Genomic DNA, 19939 nt, shown 5'->3' on the forward strand with positions numbered 1-19939 from the left:
TCCGAGTTCCCGTGTCCTGGGCCCCGCCGCACCAACACAACCACCAAACCCCAAACCCCTTAACCCAACTTTAAATTCCTAAAGCTCAGGCAGAAAAATCTTACAGCTCACAGGAATCACTGGAGAAAAATTCATCTGCCAAGGCACTGATTACGTTTAAAGGATTTGGTGGCGGGGGGAAAAAAAAAAGCCGAGGGGACGAAGAATCCACTCAAACTTTCCTTAGGAAACGGGATGTTTACTGAGTAAACAAGCGGTAGTCACAGACACACCTGCTACTCCCACAGAAGCCCAGGAGCCATTACTACCACCTCCTGGTAACATCCGGGCACTTCTCTACAAATTCGGGACGTTCTGACGTCGGAGCCGTTGGGTTTATTTGAAACACACGCACAACCAATCGGTTGGCACCTGCGGGGAGGTGGGCGGGGAGCGGCGGCCAATCACCGCCCCTCTGCGGGTCACTTTTTGAATTGGCTGCGGCCGCCGGCGGCGAGGAATGGCGGTAAAAGTGAGGAGGGTCGGTTCTTGAAAAGGTGGAACTTCCAGGGCGTCTTTTGAGAGTGGTGAGGGCTCTGTGGGTGCGGGTGGCGGAGGTGGGAGAGGGCCGGCGTCCCTGGAGCAGTGGGCCGCTCTGCTTGTGTCCCACGGCCCCGCCCCGGTGACCGCGAATTCCGGAGCTCCCAGCCTTGGCTTCCCGGCTCTGGGAACCACACCGCCGCGTTCCCAACATCGGGGCCGGGATGCGGAGTGGGAGCCCGAGGTCCACCTGGCTGCTGTGCGTCGTCACCGCTCACCTGGTTGAATATTTCTTCCGAAAGAGTTTCTGGGCAAAGTGGGGAGTTGTCGGGAAAGGGGTCTTGGCAAACCGCAGTGGGCTCTGCGGCTCTGGGGGCCGGCAGCTGCGCCCTTTGGGGGCTTATCTCAGATTACTTAGTGGTTTCACCCTTGGATTCTTCTTGGCGTCTTCTCTTTAGTTTTTAGTATTTAAGATAAAACGCCAGCTCGTTCCAGCGCCCCACCCCGCGTACAGACGGGTATGGCTTAATGGTTAAAAGCGCAGCCTCTGGAATCAGACCGGATTTGAACCCTTGTTTTGCCACTAACAACACTCTGACCTGGGGGGAATTAATCTCTCCGCTCTAGGTTTCTTTACCTGTAAGAGGAATATGATAATAGTACCTGCCTCTTAGGATTGTTGCAAAGATTAAATGAATACAAGTAAAAAGTTTAGAACAATGTCTAAAGGTTTAGAATAATGCCGCATATTAAGCGTTAAATAAATATTGTTAGTCACAGTGTTATGTAATGTTAGCAATGTTATTATAACACCACCAACATACCCAGGAAGGCGTTTAGCTCCTCCACCCTGAAAGATGATTGCCTAAAAAAATAAGTAAAAGAAAACTTGTTTAAATGACAAATTTTATCTTTGTGATGAAAAAAGGCATGAGTTGTATTTAGTTAGAAGCTCCTTGAGTATGTTCTCAGATGAGAAGTAATCTGTATGGATTTATGAACACTGATCCTTTTGTGTTTGTTATAAAAAACTTACAGAATACATGAATGTGAAAAAGTGATCAGTGTATTTCAGTTTGTAATCAGACTGTTGATATGTGATGAGTTTAGCATGCAGCTTTTTTCTAAATTTTAAAACTGTTTTGGCAGTAAATTGATCACATACAGTGTCATCAGTCAATTTTAATTTTTAATCACCTACCTTTTTTTTTTTGGCTGCGTGGGATCTTAGTTGTGGCATGCAGGATATTCGTTGCGCAGGATCTTCGTTGGGGTCATGTGGGATCTTTAGGGGTCACGTGGGATCTTTAGTTGCGGCATGCGAACTCTTAGCTGCAACATATGGGATCTAGTTCCCTGACCAGGGATCGAACCTGGGCCCCCTGCATTGGGAGCGCAGAGTCTTAGCCCCTGGACCACCAGGGAAGTCCCAGTCACCTACCTGTTTTGATGGTCTTTAAACAGAGAGGCATAGGTGAAAAATGTAAACTCATGGTGTTTTTGATTTATTAAAGTCTCCCTCCTCCTACATTCCTTAAGGCAGGTTAATTCATCTCTTGGTTTTTCTTTATTTTTTTTTTAAGAAGGATATTAATTAATTTATTTTTGCTGTGTTGGGTCTTCGTTTCTGCGTGAGGGCTTTCTCTAGTTTTGGCAAGCGGGGGCCACTCCTCATCGCGGTGCGCGGGCCTCTCACTCGCGGTCTCTCCCCTTGCGGAGCACAGGCTCCAGACGCGCAGGCTCAGTAGTTGTGGCTCATGGGCCCAGTCGCTCCGCGGCACGCAGGATCCTCCCAGACCAGGGCCTGAACCCCGTGTCCCCTGCATTAGCAGGCAGACTCTCAACCACTGCGCCACCAGGGAAGCCCCGGTTTTTCTTTTTAACATTCTTTTAAGGGGACTTTAAATGAAAGCCTGTTTAGATAGAGCCTTTCTTTTTCACTGGAAACATTTAAGTGTGAGACTTAACAAAAAGATAAGTGCTGGATAGAATTTATCATTGATTCTAAGTAAAGGCTCTTATTAACAACTATTGGAGCACTTCTTTGGAGAGCCTTAGAATAATGATTGCCGTGGATGTTTGGTAAGACAGTGAGAAATGTCCACATTGTGAGTATATATGAGAATGAATAATCATCACTCATTTAGAGACATCATCTATTCAGTTTTTAATCACAATTGGATTTGAGTTGTGCTATTATTTCTTTTCCTGATGTGGAAGCTGAGGCTTAACCTACTAAGTGCAGAGCTGAGACAGGAAGCTGAGTTGCTTGTCTTTGAAGTGTGCACCTAATAATTGTGCTTAGATCTGTTGTTATTAGTCTGTACATATTCACACTATTTGACATCACCGTGCCGAAATGCTGCTAATGATACCTGAAACTATTACTTTGCTAAAAATCTGGTGGAAGTTATTTGTATATTTTATTATTCTGAAAAAGTAGGAAAGAGATCAGGCATAGACCTCCAGATAAGATTGGGCTTCCTCTTTATATTTGCCCAATATTCTGGAAATTTACTTCAAGATAATAAACTTATGTAAAAACCCCAATTTAAATTGATGAAGATCTATTCAACTTTTTCTTTATTCCCTGCTTGCTTAACTTTTCAACTCTTTAAGTCCTGGAAATTTAAAAACAAAGATTTTCTTTCATAGTCCAGAGTCTTATTGACATGTGTTAATTGTCTCGTGAAATCTTTTAGACATTTGTAAAGTAATATAAAAATACAAGTAAGGGAGCAGTCCAGTTATACATGAGAGGTTTGGAGGAATCTACAGAGGATAAGTCAAGAGTGGTGGGTCAGGGGTTGAAAGACATGATAGGTGGATAATTGAGCACTATTAAATACAAGTAGGTGTGGAGTAAATTATGATCTGTATTTGAAAAATGCTGGGAAATGCTTTGTGGCTGGAGCATACAGTCGACGTGGACTGGGGGAAATACAGGAGATGAGGCTAAATAGGTAGGCTAGGACTAAAGTGTAAAGTGGATGGTGAATTTGAACTTGATTGGATAGGGAGCAGTGCTCATGGAAGTTCTAAGTAGCGAAATAATATGGTCACATTTGTTTTTAGGAGCATACCCTGAAAACCATGTGGAAAGTGACCTCTGAAGAAACTGGTGATAAAGTTGTTTGGAACTGTTGTATTTGACCAAGTGGCCACTATGGCATTGGCCATAGAAAGGGGGGCTGGGTCCCAGAGATACAGAGATGCTTTGGGGCAGGGCGAATGAGGCAGATGAAAGAGTATGGCTGGATCGTGTTTTTGACTGGGATTATTTGGGGGATGATGGTATTATAAATGAATACAGGAAGAGAAATAGTTTGGTTGAGGGCAAAGGTATGGAGTGGAGAGGTAGCATAGTATTTATGAGTACCTTTGTGAGTACTTTTTGACTGTCAGGTAATATCTGAGTACTTTTGGTACATTGTTATTTTTACTGTATCCCTGTGAGTCAGTTATTAGTATCTTTACTTTACAGAAGAGCAAACTGAGGCTCAGAGAAGTTGAGTGACTTTGTTTGGTTCAGTATTAAAAAAAAAAAAGGGTAGTGATACTTTTTATAAGTTCTAGGTATAATGCTTGTTTTTGCCCAGTAATTGTTTGTTTCATGTAATTTTATTCAAATTTTGTTTTTTTCAGCCATTGCAGAAAAGTACAAATAATGGCGGAAAATAGTGCATTAACATCCACTACTGGGAGTACAAGCTTGGCAGACTCTTCCATTTTTGATTCTAAAGTTACTGAAACTTCTAAGGAAAACTTATTTATTGGATCTAGTTCATATGTTGAAGGTAAAGATGTTATTTGCTTTAAAATATCAAATCACTATTTTAATCCTAAACTTACTGACTAGTAACTTTCTTATGATTTAACTGTAATACTGTTAAGCTAGGCTACAGGTATTCAGTAAAAATTTGTTAACAGAAACTCTTTACACTAGATTTTTTATTATTGTTTGGATAAATGCTTCCCAAATTTGAAGGTGAAAGCATCTTGTTGGATATTGCTTTTCCCGTATGTGAGGGCAGTCTAGCTGCAACATTGTTAGCTAGAATATAGTCAGTTATGACTGGTCAGGAGAAGAGCCACTTCTTCCTTTTTCACTGTATAAATGGATCTTTCGTAAAGTTGCATGTGCTGTTGATTTTGATGTTAGTGAATAAAAATGTTTTACTTAAACATTTTTAATTTTAATAGAAGAAATGCCTCAGATTGAAACAAGAATAATATTGGTTCAAGAAGCTGGAAAACAAGAAGAACTTATAAAAGCCTTAAAGGTATGGGAATTTAGTTTTTAGATTTTTGGGTTTTTTAAAATATTTTCTTCCATCTGTGTATAAATAAATTTATAGTTTTCTTAACCTCACACTTAAGTCTCTTTTCCACAGACTATTAAAATAATGGAAGTCCCTGTTATAAAGATAAAAGAAAGTTGTCCTGGAAAATCGGATGAAAAATTAATAAAAAGTATTGTTAATATGGTAGGTCAAGCATTTCATTGCATGTGGCATGCTGCACTTCCTTTGATTGTATTTGTAGAGTCCACTTATGGTGATTGGACCTAAATTAGGCACAAGTTATACTCTGAACACTCTGAAGCTAGATTACTAGAAACTATTACATTTATTTTAAAATTTGGGTGTTTCTGAAACCCAAAAATATAATGTTTCATAAATAATGAAATCCTTATAAAGTAATTTGGCATTGTTAGATTTAAATGACATTCCATTTATGTATTTATGAAGATGACACTTTAAACTCTTTAGCTTCTTTTTTCTCAATAATTTTATATTTATTCTAAATTCTTGCTTTATTTCCAGAATTACAAATCACAATAATTGACAGTCATCAGGGAATTTACGTCAGCATGTGAAATATATCTAACTCTCTATACCAGTTATACTAGATTGTGAGGGCCTCCATGTCAAAATACCACAGACTGGGCAACTTAAACAACAGAAATTTATTTTCTCACTTTCCTGGAGACTAAAAGTCCAAGATCAAGGTGTCAGCAGGTTTGATTTCTCTTGAGGCCTCTCTCCTTGGTTTGTAGATGGCTGCCACCTTCATATATCTTCACACAGCCTTCTGTACATGCACATCTCTGCTCTTTAGTGTGTCCAAATTTCCCCCTCTTATAAGGACACCAATCCACCACTAATCCAATCTGACTAGGATCCACCCTTGTGACTTCATTTAACCTTAATTACATGTTCAAAGGCCATATCTCCAGATAGTCACATTCTAAGGTATCCCTATAGACTTCAGCATGAGTTTTGGATATACACAATTCAGCCCTACACATCAGCCTAGCAAATAAATCCCAAATAATTTACTGACCCATTTGAATTTTCTTTTAAATGGTTCTGTTCTTTAAAAACGGGAGGCATATAGATACCAAAAAATCTTCATTCTTTTTCATAGATCTATAGTATAAAGTGTTAAACACTCACTTGCCTTTTTATATCCTGTGTTTGCCATGCTGCAACTGCCTACATATTTCATATATTTCTCTTACTTCCCTTGTATATACTGAAATCATTAAGTTAACTCCATCCTTTTTGTAGATGTTGCATGTCATAGTATTTTTTCTATTTTTCTGAAAACAGTTTGTGCAGGAAGAACTATATGCGTGGCGTCATTTTCTTGATCAGAATAAAGAGCAGTAGTGGGTATCTTTATAATGCATCTTACTATAAATACGTGTACTTAAAAAATTCATCATCTTTATTTTGTATGCATACTAGATGCTTTATAATGACTACCAAGTCATGTCAGAAACTTATGCCTTTATAATAATCTTCAAAATTTAACATCTTAATATGGATGGAGATACGTTTATATAAAAACATAAGTAAAGAAATATGACTGTTCACTATTAAGTATAATGCTTATTGTATGATTTTAAACTTCTGCAAATATAAAAATAAAAATGTTGATATTGAATTGATTTTTAGGTCTTATTTAGAGAGACACATGAATTAATTTTATAATATTTTATTTCTAATAACTCCGTGAAAAAAATCAAGGAAATTAAAGTGCCATTTGTGAAGATGGAATCAGTTGAAGAATTTAAAAGTTTGGATTCTCCAGAATTTGAAAATGTATTCATAGTCATGGACTTCCAGGATTCTGTCTTTAATGAGTTATATAAGACTGACTGTAGAGTTATTGGACCACCAGTTGTATTAAACTGTGCACAAAAAGGAGAGGTAAGAAAGAATATATGCGTATTATAACTTCTCAAGGTTAAATTTTTATTAAAGAATTTTTATGCAGAAAAATGTCATTAATTGTTGAGAATGTGAATATTTAGGATAGGAATAGTAGTGGCTAATCTAATATAGTCCTTTAATTCTAAACAATATTATTTACATATATTTAGTCTCAATACCTGCAGTATCTTGGGAAGTAGTAGTTTGCTTAAACTTGAGTTCTAAAGATGTGTATATGTACATAAACTTTAATTTTCCTTCGCACAGAACTGGTACCACAATTCCATTTTTATCAGTTTCTGCATGATTTAAAATTAGGGAAATTACTTTAGCTATTTATTTATTTATTTATTTATTCATTCATTCATTCATTTATGACTGTGTTGGGTCTTCGTTGCTGCGTGCAGGCTTTCTCTATTTGTGGCGAGAGGGGGCTACTCTTCGTTGCGGCGCGCGGGCTTCTCATTGTGGTGGCTCCTCTTGTTGTGGAGCACAGGCTCTAGGCGTGTGGGCTTCAGTAGTTGTGGCACGTAGGCTCAATAGTTGTGGCTCGCTGGCTCTAGAGCGCAGGCTCAGTAGTTGTGGCGCACGGGCTTAGTTGCTCTGCGGCATGTGGGCTCTTCCCAGACCAGGGCTTGAACCCATGTCCCCTGCATTGGCAGGCAGATTCTTAACCACTGCACCACCAGGGAAGTCCTACTTTAGCTTTTTGTTTTTAAATAGCATTTCAGTGTAAGAGTTGTAGTAGAGTTAATACCTATTCTTTGGTTTTTATTGCTCTGTTTTGGCATTCTTAAGCTTGCCTTAACTTTAAATTGCTTGGGTCTTTGTGCTTCTTTTGTTATAGATACTAGTAATGAGCACATGATAATCGTTAATTCTCTGTTTTGATTCAGAAGTGTTGCTTTCAGAAACCACACAAACTTTTTAAAGGCCACAATTATGGAAAAGAACATTCCTGTATAATAGTGGAAATTAAATATATATTTTTATCCATTCTCTTTCATGTATAGACAGATAGATAAAACCATTTGTTAAATTATTTATTATCTCCATTTTTTAGCCCAAAAATTGGAATCATATTTGGTTCAAGTGTATGTATTATTAGTATTTATTAGAAACTATTTTTGACCTCTTTTAACTTTAATTTCAAGCATTTACAGTAACGTATGGAAATCTTTCCTTACAATACTTCATCTGTGTCAAAGTACATTTTGGAAATAAAGGTTTGGGTATGAATATTTATGTTTTATTTGCCAGTAGTAAAGTGTGTCTAGATGATATGTATCAAATACAATATGGGAATCATGGGAAATTTTTATTGTGAAACTGGGTTTTTGCTATTTGTTGCATATTGAAAGGTGGAAGTATATCTTTGGATTGGGAAAGTTAATTGGCAAGAGAGGGAAATACGTTTAGCTTGAGAAAGATGTGTTCTATTTTTACTGTAAAGAAGCTCACAGATTTAAAATTGTTGTATCCTTCAGCCTTTGCCATTTTCATGTCGCCCACTCTATTGTACAAGCATGATGAATCTAGTACTATGTTTTACTGGATTCAGGAAGAAAGAAGAACTAGTAAGTATTTTAAAACATTCTATTCAAAGAATATTTTTTCTAGCAAAATAAATTTAAATTAGCTTTTTTTTGGTAGTTATATCATGGTTTTATTTTTAAAATATTGAAGGAGAAATTACTATGAATATACTAGGTCTTAAACTTTGTGAAGAAATACTCTGAAGAGCCTTGTAAAGAAACAGATATTTCATCTAGGATAGCTGGTATGTGAATTAGAAAAATTTCATGACTATCTAATCTGTTTAAACTGTCTTTTTGTTAAGTATCACATGAGCCACATTATTTGAAGTTTTTGTTTACGCATTGTGATTTTTTGTTATGCAGGTCCAGCCTTAAAGCATTCTCATTGCTCTAGAGAATTCATAGAAACTTCTTTCTTTGATCCGTAAAATTTTTTATGTTGGAGCTAATGGGGTATTACTCTAATTTTGTGGGAAGAATCTTGGTGTGACGGCAACCTGGTTTTAAAAAAATAATGTACTGGAACACACAGTTTTTCCAGGCATGAGCCCGATATGTCCCCCTTTGCTTGGCAAAGCAATAATGCTATTCTTTTCTACTTCACCCCCCTCCAAAAAGTAATATATTTACTTTCTTACTTGTGTGAAAGCCAGTTGTTAATTAACTTAGTTTTGTGTGATCATCTTTACTAGCTTATCTCTGTATAATTTTGCCTGTGCCAATAAGGCAAATGAACCTTTAATTTTTTTGACATAAAATTTATCTTTATAAAAATTCACATATGTACCTTATAAATAGAAAGTATTCAGTAAATGCTAAATGAATTATAAACATAGTTTAAAATTTTGTTCAAATTAATGATAAAGTCAATGTTTACATTTTCTTTTGAGGTCAGATTGGTGACATTGGTTCATCACATGGGTGGAGTTATTCGAAAAGACTTTAATTCAAAAGTTACACATTTGGTGGCAAATTGTACACAAGGAGAAAAATTCAGGGTATGTAAACTTCGGTATTTTTGTATATTTCAATATAGCACTGTTTGAGGATGGATTTAACAGTAGTGCTCTTATCCTGTCTATTTCCCCCATAATTTATTGAGGATCAGAAATTCAATTTTTGCTATATGAACATTTAGTAAAAATTTTAAATCATAGGAGTGTGGCCCCTGAGGTTTGAAGGAGGCAGTGGAACTTGAGTTAGGTCTTAAAAGATGCTGGGGATTGTGGAGGTTGGTAGGTGGACAACAGTTTAGGCAGATGAATAATATTAGCAAAGATTACTATGAGCAGTGGTGAATAAGGAAGTCAGAAGGTCATGAGGGCAGATATTTCTCTCTTATCTAAGAGCAGAACTTTGTTCTTATAAAATGTTTCCAAGATTTAACTTGTGAAAATTATAAAAGAATGGGAGAAAATACTTTCATTGGGATTAAAGTCTTAGTTTAAGATTGCACTTGAATATGTTAGGAAGAGTTTATCACTTTGTTCCCACCCTCCATCAGTGTATTTATGTAGCAAATGGTAATTTTAGAGTATTGTTGAATTCCTGGGAGGTATATTTACAATTCATATCTAAGGTTTTAGTGACTTAATCAGAAATTTTCTCTCACTCTTACTGCTGTCTTGGGGGTTAGTACTTCCAAGGAGGTAAACACAAAGAGAAATAGAAATGTAATAAAGATGAACTTAATTAACTTCACAGATGTCTTTATCTAAAATACAGTGAAACAGTTTGGACATCATGGAACTTGTTTCAAAGTTATTTTAACCTAAATTGTATGATGGAAAGATAGTTTTTTCTGTTAATTTTTCTTTATATTTTGTTACAAAGCAGATGAACAATGATCTAAGACTGGCAAAATGTATGTATATAATTGCTTATAACTTGCATGAATGCAGTTATTCAAGATAAAAATTCACCATATAATTAATGATAAACATGTTTATGTTTTTAGATAGCTGTGAGCCTGGGTACTCCAATTATGAAACCAGAATGGATATATAAAGCTTGGGAAAGGCGGAATGAACAGTAAGTGTTTAGAAATTCAGTAGTTAATTATGTGAATCAGTCACGTTGTGTCATGAAGATAAACCCACATGCCCAAATTCATAGATTAGTATATAAAAAATTAATTCAGTCTTTGTGAAGCTTAGGGAATAAAGTCTAGGAGGAGCAAAGTTTTGTTTATAAAAAATTGAAAATGGCAAGACATCTATGATATCTTTGAACTTCACTTTGTGAAATAATTTAATAACCATTAAGAACATTCTAAAATTATCAGGTAATAGCTTAATGCATCTGGATGTTCGGGTTGTGCCATATTTTTTCTTATTTTCTGTTTGTCTGGTTACATTTTAAGTGGTGATTGCATTTCGTAACCTTGTTAAGCTTTACAATCACATAATTCCTTGCTATTGTACTTCATTATTAAGATTTTATGAAACTATAGAACTCCTGGAATGCATATAAAATTTCATGTACAGAGCAGAGATTTGCATCTTGTAAAGATTACCTGTGATTAAACTTTGTGAGATGTTACTTCTGGGATGACTGAGGACACGTCAATTTTTTTTTAACTGAGGTTTTTATGAACATTTCAGGACCAAATGTAAAATATTTTCAGTAAACAGGTTATGCTAAAACCTTGAGAATTACTGTAGATTTATAAATTAATCTGCCTAACTTATTGAATTTCAGTTAAGCTGGTTTTAGAAGAGTGTGTTTTGTTTTTAGGGATTTCTGTGCATCGTTTGATGAATTTAGAAATGAATTTAAAGTTCCTCCATTTCAAGATTGCATTTTAAGTTTCCTGGGATTTTCAGATGAAGAGAAAACCAATATGGAAGAAATGACTGAAATGCAAGGTAGAATTTAGCATAATTTAGAAGTTATATGTATTTTATTCCTTACTCCTGCTGATCAGGAGGTGAATATGCCTCTTTAAAAATTTGGGCCTGGGGCTAAATAGTTGGGCTTATGTATGCTTGTATGCTTTCCTCTTTAGGAGGAAACTATTTACCTGTTGGAGATGAAAGATGCACTCACCTTATCGTTGAAGAAAATATAGTAAAAGAACTTCCATTTGAACCTTCAAAGAAACTTTATGTTGTCAAGCAAGAGGCAAGTAATTCTAGAATGAGATTGGTTTTTAAAAAACATTGGTAATATTGATAGCTTATCTGATGAGATAAATTCTTAATTAAAATGTTCTTTCCCCTAGTGGTTCTGGGGAAGCATTCAGATGGATGCCCGAGCTGGAGAAACTATGTATTTATATGAAAAGGTATGCTTTTTGTCCCTTTTGTCATTTATTCTGTGAATTTGATTGTATAAAGATGACACTTTTTTATCCCAAAAGAGCATAGTATAATTAGCACACAGGTCATCTTTTTTGTCATATTTAGGGGTTTCAGAATAATTCAACAGTTGGATATTGAGTAATAGTCTATGTAGATTTTCGTTCTGTGCAAACTCTTGGTAATACCATCATGAACAGTAATGCATCCCTATCTTCAAAAACTTAGAACCTTATAGGAAAGAGAGACGTGCAGAAATGTGCTATAATTGAGTAATGTATGTATTCTAACTAGCTTCACTCTGAGAGACTCAGGCGCGATTGAAAGAACAAATAAATATGAGCCAGCTTCCTAGGCTAACCTGGTAAGGACATTCATGTTAGATAGCAGGTGGGAGAGGGAATGAAAACTTGAAAGTACATTAAAATAGCAAGTAGTTTAGTATGGCTTTGGAAAAGAGTGTGGGAAGGAAGGCCAACAGATAAAGCTGACTAGATAGGCAGAATCAAGTTTTTAATATGTTAAAGGGTTTGGATTTGTCCTGTAAGTATTGGAACCACTGAAGAATATTAAGGGGAGAGATGGCATTTTAAAAATGACTGTAGTAGAAGGAATATAGGCAAGGAAAAATCCAGCCTTGATGCTGGATCTTGGTGAAAAGTAGTATCATTCACCAAAATGTGACATAAAGGTATAGAAGCAGGCTTTAAGGAAAATTTACTTCAGTTCGAGATTTAATAATTTTGAATGGAATATTTGAAAGCGAAGGTGTGGATTTATTGTGTTTCTATAAAATCTAAATATGTACTCTGTTGTGTTCTCTTTGGACTCTTATTCTCAATGTAAGGTTCCTGACATAAAGTTTAAAAAATATGCCTTAGATTTCAGAAGAGAACTCCTGAAATCAAGTGGTATTCGACAAATATTGGAGAGCACTATGTCCAAGCATTGTGCTAAATGCCAGAGATATGGTGAATGAAATATGAATGGTCTTTGTCTTCCTGGAGTTTATGGCCTAATGGGGAGTAGACAATAAAGAAGCTTACAGATGAATATGTAATAGTAATAGTGCTATGGAGAAAAAGCATTAGGTGTTAAGGGTTAGATAATTACAATGCTCCTTTGATTATTATGTTTCATGAAGCTTCTGAATTACATGGAAGAGTATATAGATGTACAGTTCTTGTGCAAAACCCCGATTTTGTCAGACTCGTAAATATATTTTTCTTTTGTTCCTGTCTCAGTAAAGAACGACTGAAGTAAAATTGAGCTTTTGTGCTTTTGATTGCAGGCTAATACACCTGAGCTCAAGAAATCAGTATCACTGCTTTCTCTAAATACCCCAAACAGCAATCGCAAAAGACGTCGTTTAAAAGAGACACTTGCTCAGCTTTCAAGAGAGACAGACATGTCACCTTTCCCTCCCCGTAAGCGCCCGTCAGCTGAACATTCCCTTTCTATAGGGTCACTCCTAGATATCTCCAACACACCAGAATCTAGCATTAACTACGGAGGTAATTCACATTTTAAAAAATTGATGTTTAAATTTAGTGGAATAGAATAATTATTAGAATATAGATAGATAAATCCCTACTACAGTGAATATGAAAGGCTCTTTGTTTTACATTAATTAATTTATTTTTGGCTGCATTGGGTCTTCGTTGCTGCACGCGGGCTTTCTTTAGTTGTGGCGAGCGGGGGCTACTCTTCGTTTCGGTGTGCGGGCTTCTCCTTGCGGTGGCTTCTCTTGTTGCGGAGCACAGGCTCTAGGCACGCGGGCTTCAGTACTTGTGGCACGTGGGCTCAGTAGTTGTGGCTCTTGGGCTGTAGAGCGCAGGGTCAGTAGTTGTGGCGCACAGGCTTAGTTGCTCTGCGGCATGTGGGATCTTCCTGGACCAGGGCTCGAACCTGTCTCCCCTGCATTGGCAGGCGGATTCTTAACTACTGAGCCACCAGGGAGGTCCCAGAAAGGCTCTGTTTTTAATGACCTTTGTTCTGTCTGAGGAGAAAAGGCACATGAAAATGCTTACATTTAATAGTTGCTTGCTATATACTAACTGTTTATGTGTTTTGTATATTTATAAGATAGGTTTTATTGTCCCTGTTTTACAGATGACTAGATTGAGGTTAGAGAAGTAAAACTTGTCTGGAGTCACACAGCTAGAAAGTGATAGAACTGTTCAAAGAGCAGGTTCTTAACACACAGGAATCATAGAAGATGTCACATAGATTATAGAGAAAATAGGTACAGTGAAGTCAGAGGAAGGTGAATTTACTTTGTTCTCAGCTGATACAGGAAGCCACCTATAATTAGCTCTTCTCTCTTGATCTTCAGTTTTTCCCCTCTGTTTTTTTTAGTCTGCACACAAATTTGTTGTGTTTTCTAATTTATGAAACAATCAAAACCTTCCCTGGACTCTGTAATACTTTCCACTTACTGTCCCATTTCCCTCTTCCCTTTCATATAGGTACTCTTGAAGGAATCACCTTGATCCATTGTCTCATTTCCTTGCTTTTTATTTTCCTTTCAATTCATTCCAATTGAATTTCATTCATTCCAATTGCTCTTGCTGGGGGTGCTGACAGTTTTTGTGTGATCAGCAGCATTCAACACGTTAGCAGCTTCTCCTTCCTGGACACATTTTTTAATTTTGGCTTTTGCATATCACTTGTTTCACATTCTCCTTGACCTAACTTCTCTCTCTAACTCTAAATGTGGAATATTATTCCTGAGTCATTTCTTCTCCATTGAATTCTTCCTAAATTATCTCATTTAATTCCATGGCTTTTCTATGTGCTGTTGACTCCCAAATTTGCGGTTTTCCCTGTCCAACAATATACTTGACACCTCCTTGTTCATGTCTAATACACATCCTAAACTTAACATAATCAAATTAGAACTCTTGATTCTCTCTGCCACTCCAACTCTGTTCCTTTGTTACGCTTCCTTTATCAACCTTTTCTGTAAAAATGGTCTCTCTTAAGACAATTGCAGTGGTCCCCAAGGTGGTCTCCCTGTACTCATTTTTGCCTTTCTACATGCAGACTAACCAGTCTCTAAAAACGTATAAATTAGTTCATGCCGCTCCTCTGCATGAAGTCATTCAATGGCTTTGTATTACCGTAGCTTTCAGGTTCCTATGTAATCTTTCTTCACCTACTTCTAACCTCATGTGCTTTTGTCCTCCACTAATCCTCTCTGGGTGTCAGTCATAATATCTTCATTATTCTTCAGATTTTTCTACTACAACCATACCTCAGGAACTTTATATTTGCTCTCCCTGTCTTAAATCTTATCGGGGTTCTCTTTAAAGTTAAGTCTCTGTCCCACTACTCCTTCCTACCAACCCGTTACCTGGTTGTTGCCTTCAGTAGTAGTTATCACTGTTAGAAATTGTTTGTTTACTGCTCTGTTTTACTTGCTTCACCAGAATGTAAGCTGGAAGAGAACAAGAACCTTGTCTAGCTTCTCTGCTTTATTCCCAGTGCCTAGTATAGAGTAGGTACTCACTAAATATTCATGGAAGGAATTGAAAGTCAATTTAAGGTAGGCGCAGAAAACTGAGGTGGATTTGAGATTATAAGAGGAGCAAGAATACAGGTAACAGCGTACAAAGTGAGTTTTTAGGGAAAAGTGAATAGGTCAGTTTGATTGAGGATGGAGGAGTAAGAGTCAAATTAGAAAAAGGTTGATTGGGGCCTAATATTAGAGAACTTTGAGATCAGACTGGCATGTCTGATCTGTATATTGTCATCAGCAAGGAACTTTAGAAACTTGAGCAGCAGAGTGATTCATTGAGTAAGTAATTTGTAATGGATTATTCTGAAGCATGATTAGAAGTAAGGCAGTTTAGAGATAGCCTGACCATGAAGTAATCTCTAGAGACTTGGGCCACAAGGTAATAAGGCCCTAAACCAGAGTTGATGATGTTTGGAAAGAAAAGTGAGAAGCACTGGGGAAATATTGATAGAATGGAGTGATGGGGAGGAAGAGGAGAAGATGGCAAAGTATTAAATGGAAGAAATTCTTCCTTAGCAAAAATAGAAAGTTTATATTTTGGAGGAAAGAGTGTAGTTTGAGAGAAAATCCAGGTTAAATTGAGGTAGAAATGTCCAGTAGGCATTTGGAAGAGCTGAACCAGGTGCTTGGGTGGGGGATTATGATTAGATATGTAGATCTAAGAATTTACTGGTTCTGTGATCATGGTGGACCTAATGGGCATGAGATGGTAAGAGATGAACATAAAGGACTGAAGCTTGAATATGAAGTTGAGAGGATAGAAGAAAATGAACCACTAAAGAAAACATATATGACAACTGTTATATATTAGGTATTCTGAATAATAGAATACCCAGTTTGTAGATCACTGCTTAGACACAATAATTAAATCAGATCAGTGTATGTCAGTTTTTTTCCCCCTAAAGTATACCATAATGGCAGAGGCTCCTGGGTCTGGTGAGTGTAGCCCAAAATAATATATGGCAAGTGGGAAATTCTTTGAAGTCTGTTTTTTTGTTTTTTTTAAACATTCAGAACTCCACAGTATGCATGATTGTTTAATGCTTAAGATTATTTATCATTGAGTAAATTTGATATGCTGGGACTATATACTGTCTTCTTTCATGTCATTCTATTATGTGTTATACATTCCTTTTCCTATTGAGAAACTTGCTATTAGGAGATTCTGTATATAATGTTTAAGTATTCTAACCATATTGATAGTAAGAAAATGTATTTTTTTTTTTTTTTGGCGATATGCGGGCCTCTCACTGTTGTGGCCTCTCCCGTTGCAGAGCACAGGCTCTGGACGCGCAGGCTCAGAGACCATGACCCACGGGCTCAGCCGCTCCGCGGCATGTGGGATCTTCCCAGACCAGGGCACGAACCTGTGTCCCCTGCATAGGCAGGCGGACTCTCAACCACTGCGCCACCAGGGAAGCCCTCAAGAAAATGTATTTTAAGCTTTCATGAAATTTCATTAAAAATTTTTTCTTGAGATACATATAAAATATACTAATGCATCCTCCCTCCAATTTGGGTTAGACTGAATATCTTATGTTAAGATACTTTAACAGAGAATTTAGTTAATGTTGTTGGGGTTTTTTTTTTGTTTTTTTTTTTTAAGGGAGTCTTTCTCCATATATATATGAAAAGTTTTCCGTTATTTTGACGGTGTAATCGTAACAACCTTTTCCTTCTTTTTTAACTTAAATATCTTTATATATTGCTGTAAAGATTCCTGTACTCTCAGATTTCCTAAATGGAAATATTCTGCCATATTTGCTTTAGTATACATTCATTCATTCTCTCTCTCTCTCTTTTTTTACATACACGTGTATTTTTTATATCTGTGCTGTTTTGAGAGTAAGTTGGAGATATGATGTGCCTCTACCTCTAAATACTTAATTATGTATTTCCCAAAATACAGGAACATTTCTTACATAAGTACAGTATAAGTATTATAATTAGGAAATTAACATTTAATACTATGATCTACTCTATAGACCTTCAAATTTTACCAGTTATTCCACTAATGTCCTAATGTGCTTTTAAGCAAAAGAAAAAAGTTTTTTCTGGCTTAGGATCCAATCCATGATCACAGGTTGTTGTGTTGTCTTTCTCTAGTCTCTTCTTATCTGGAACAGTTCTTTTTTTTAATCAATCTTTGTTTTTAATGACCGATATTTTTGAAGAGTACATGACCATTATTTTTTTCTGGACTTATTCTAGGAGGAAATTCTACTTTAATGAAAATGTGTATGGTGGTATATTTATAAGAGTAGATATCTTTCCCTTTTTTTCTATTAAATTTGTAGTGTTTGGTACTTACATCTGACTTCCATTTTAAATCTTTCCTCCTTTTTACCTTTCAGAAACACCAAAGTCTTGTACTAAGTCATCTAAAAATTCTACTCCAGTTCCTTCAAAGCAGTCAGCCAGGTGGCAAGTTGCAAGAGAGCTCTATCAGACTGAAAGTAATTACGTAAATATATTGGCCACAATTATTCAGGTAAGAGTTTGGAAAAATGTTCTCTGTTCCAGTGTTTATAAGTAAAAAAATCATAAGTAGTATTATTTTTTATAAGAAAATTATATAAGCATAGAATTTGAACAGATATTAAAAATGAAAATGTATGACAAAAACTGCTCTTAGGGAAATGGCATAACTGTAAGAGTAGTGTTTTATTCATGCAGAAATAGCATCTTTTTTTAATAGTGACTTTAAAGAGAGGAGGATCCTCAATAGACAATCTTAGAGGGGACTGAGTTTAATTTAGAATTTAGCAGCTTCCATGTCAAGATACTGCATTTATATTTGGAAGTGGTAGCTTTTTCTGATAATGTGTATTCTAGAGTCACTGCTTTATTTAGTACTGTATATATATGGAAAAGCAGTTAGCAATGAAGCATAACAATATGGTTGTCAGTCACTTTTTTTAGTAATCCTTTACTGTGTCGAGTTTTCTTAAATTACGCAGTAGTCAAATGTTGACTCATTGCTTACTAATATTAAAATGTACTATGAAGTTATTTCTGAAGAAAAACAATTCTAATGAATCCTTGTAGGTTGAGATTGAAGAAGATATTAAGGAATAAATCAAAATTCAAGGTTCTGAAAGACACAATAATAGGACATTATTTTGGAATCTGTAGAAAGAAGGAATAACTTTGTGGTAATGAAGGAAATAATTTGTCAGGAAAATAAGGTCGATACCACCAAGCTTGACTTTGAATAGAAAAATAATAGGGAGTTTCTGATTTGGGTTTAATTTTTAACTGATCTCTATTTGAAATCTTAATATATCTCATTAAGGTCCAATATAATGGCCTTTAGTTGCTTGTACCATTGATAAAATGCATGAATAAGAAATGAAAAGACTTCTTTCTTGGTATTCACAGAGAGATTATTCTTCACAGTTAATTTGTTGAGCAGTAGTCAGGGTTTTATGAGGCCCTCTGCTATATTAAACTTCACTTGTTTTAAGTCAGCTCTGCTCTTCTTCCTCAAGGGAAATCATCCTAGATGAGTTTCTTGTTGAAGTTTTTATAGTCAGCCAAAATGTGGTTGAGTAGCAGAAAATCCCCTTGGCATATACTGTTCGTGTACTTTGGTAGCATTTATTACCTAGAAATGTAAATCCTTTCAGGCTGTGGTAAAGGCACTGGAGTTTCAGAATTTTAACCTGCATATCAATTAAATTCACTAAAACTTCTTTTTCAAAAGCACTTGTAATTATTACACTGTAGACAGACTTTCATACCACTGTGCTTAGTATAAACTCACCTAAGTTTATTTAAAAGATTGTGGTCTAAATTCATGATAGTGTTCTTTTTAAGCTTTTTTTTTTTAGGACTAATGTGTCTTTTTTTTTTTTTAGTTTGGATTTGGAATAGCTTAATTTTAACTTAGCTCCCAAATTAAGTGACTATCCAGAAGCTTGATGTATTCCAAATAATACTTAGGTACCTATTAATATAAAGTTTTGTGACAAGTGTTAAAGAGGTTCCTGTTTTAAAGGAACTTAGACTGGGAGAGGAGTTAAAACATACACACCTATTATAATACCAAGTGGAAGGTTATGAACTTCATGAGGGAGGTTTAGTTAAGGTATTTGGAGATTGTATGGTGAGAATTTTGCTCCTCTTCCAGCTTAGGGAAGGTTTGGTCTGGAATTTTCAATGGTTGAACACTGGGAAAAGTATCATAAAGAAGATACAAATTGAAGTGAGTTTTAAAGCATAATTATGATTGGTGCATGCAAAGAGTATGGTAGGAAGTGTATTTGAGATTATTCCAACAGTACAAACTGAAGATACGTATCTTTCAAAGTATTACAGAGTAGTCTAGGGGGATTAGAGTTGAGGGTGGGTTAAGTGGACTGGGATAGGGGTTGGAGTATGGATACAGTGAGAGTTAAGACTGCTTATGCCAGACTGGAGACGGCCTTTGTACAGTGTGTCACGTGTAATTATAGAAGAATTTTTGATGGGAGGGGGGATGATATCACTTGACTTGTATTTTAGAAGGGAACTTGGTTCACTTTGAAGGAGGTATTGAAGAAGGGGAAATTGTGGAGGCAAGGAGATCTACTTGGAGGTTATTTTGGCAGTCTTGGTTAGAGATTTTGAGAACCTGAACTTCTTAGGATAGTATCAGTGAGAATGAAAAGAGGATAGATTTGAGAAATATTGGAAAGGTAGAATCAATAGTTTTTTGGCTAACTAATTTTATATGAGGGATTAAAACAAACACAGTAGAACTGTTTTAAGGTGTTGTGTCTTAAGAATACTGAGAAGTTTTAATGAATCTTGATGTATTTTGGTGTCTTAATATTTTTGTTTAGGAATTTTAATTAAATG

General features: G+C 36.1%; 1 protein-coding gene across 4 annotated transcripts in view; it reads left to right on the plus strand.

Moving 5' to 3' along the window:
• Positions 1–492: 492 nt before the first annotated feature.
• The window catches only part of ECT2 (epithelial cell transforming 2), a 63911-nt gene continuing 44464 nt past the window's right edge, over positions 493–19939 (plus strand). Inside the window, exons 1-13 of one of the 4 annotated variants that reach the window (XM_065876799.1) lie at positions 493–566; positions 4165–4316; positions 4723–4802; positions 4914–5006; positions 6555–6737; positions 8228–8317; positions 9169–9276; positions 10236–10309; positions 11015–11145; positions 11286–11401; positions 11502–11564; positions 12869–13091; positions 17452–17588. In XM_065876799.1, coding sequence (XP_065732871.1) covers positions 4187–4316; positions 4723–4802; positions 4914–5006; positions 6555–6737; positions 8228–8317; positions 9169–9276; positions 10236–10309; positions 11015–11145; positions 11286–11401; positions 11502–11564; positions 12869–13091; positions 17452–17588 — 1428 coding nt within the window. In that variant the 5' untranslated portion in view covers positions 493–566; positions 4165–4186. Of the gene's footprint in view, positions 567–4164; positions 4317–4722; positions 4803–4913; positions 5007–6554; positions 6738–8227; positions 8318–9168; positions 9277–10235; positions 10310–11014; positions 11146–11285; positions 11402–11501; positions 11565–12868; positions 13092–17451; positions 17589–19939 lie in introns of those variants that run through there. The other 3 variants (XM_065876800.1, XM_065876802.1, XM_065876801.1) reach the window with 3 other exon arrangements.

The sequence above is a fragment of the Phocoena phocoena genome, chromosome 4 (genome assembly GCF_963924675.1).
Source record: "Phocoena phocoena chromosome 4, mPhoPho1.1, whole genome shotgun sequence".
In the NCBI taxonomy this organism is placed as follows: domain Eukaryota; kingdom Metazoa; phylum Chordata; class Mammalia; order Artiodactyla; family Phocoenidae; genus Phocoena; species Phocoena phocoena.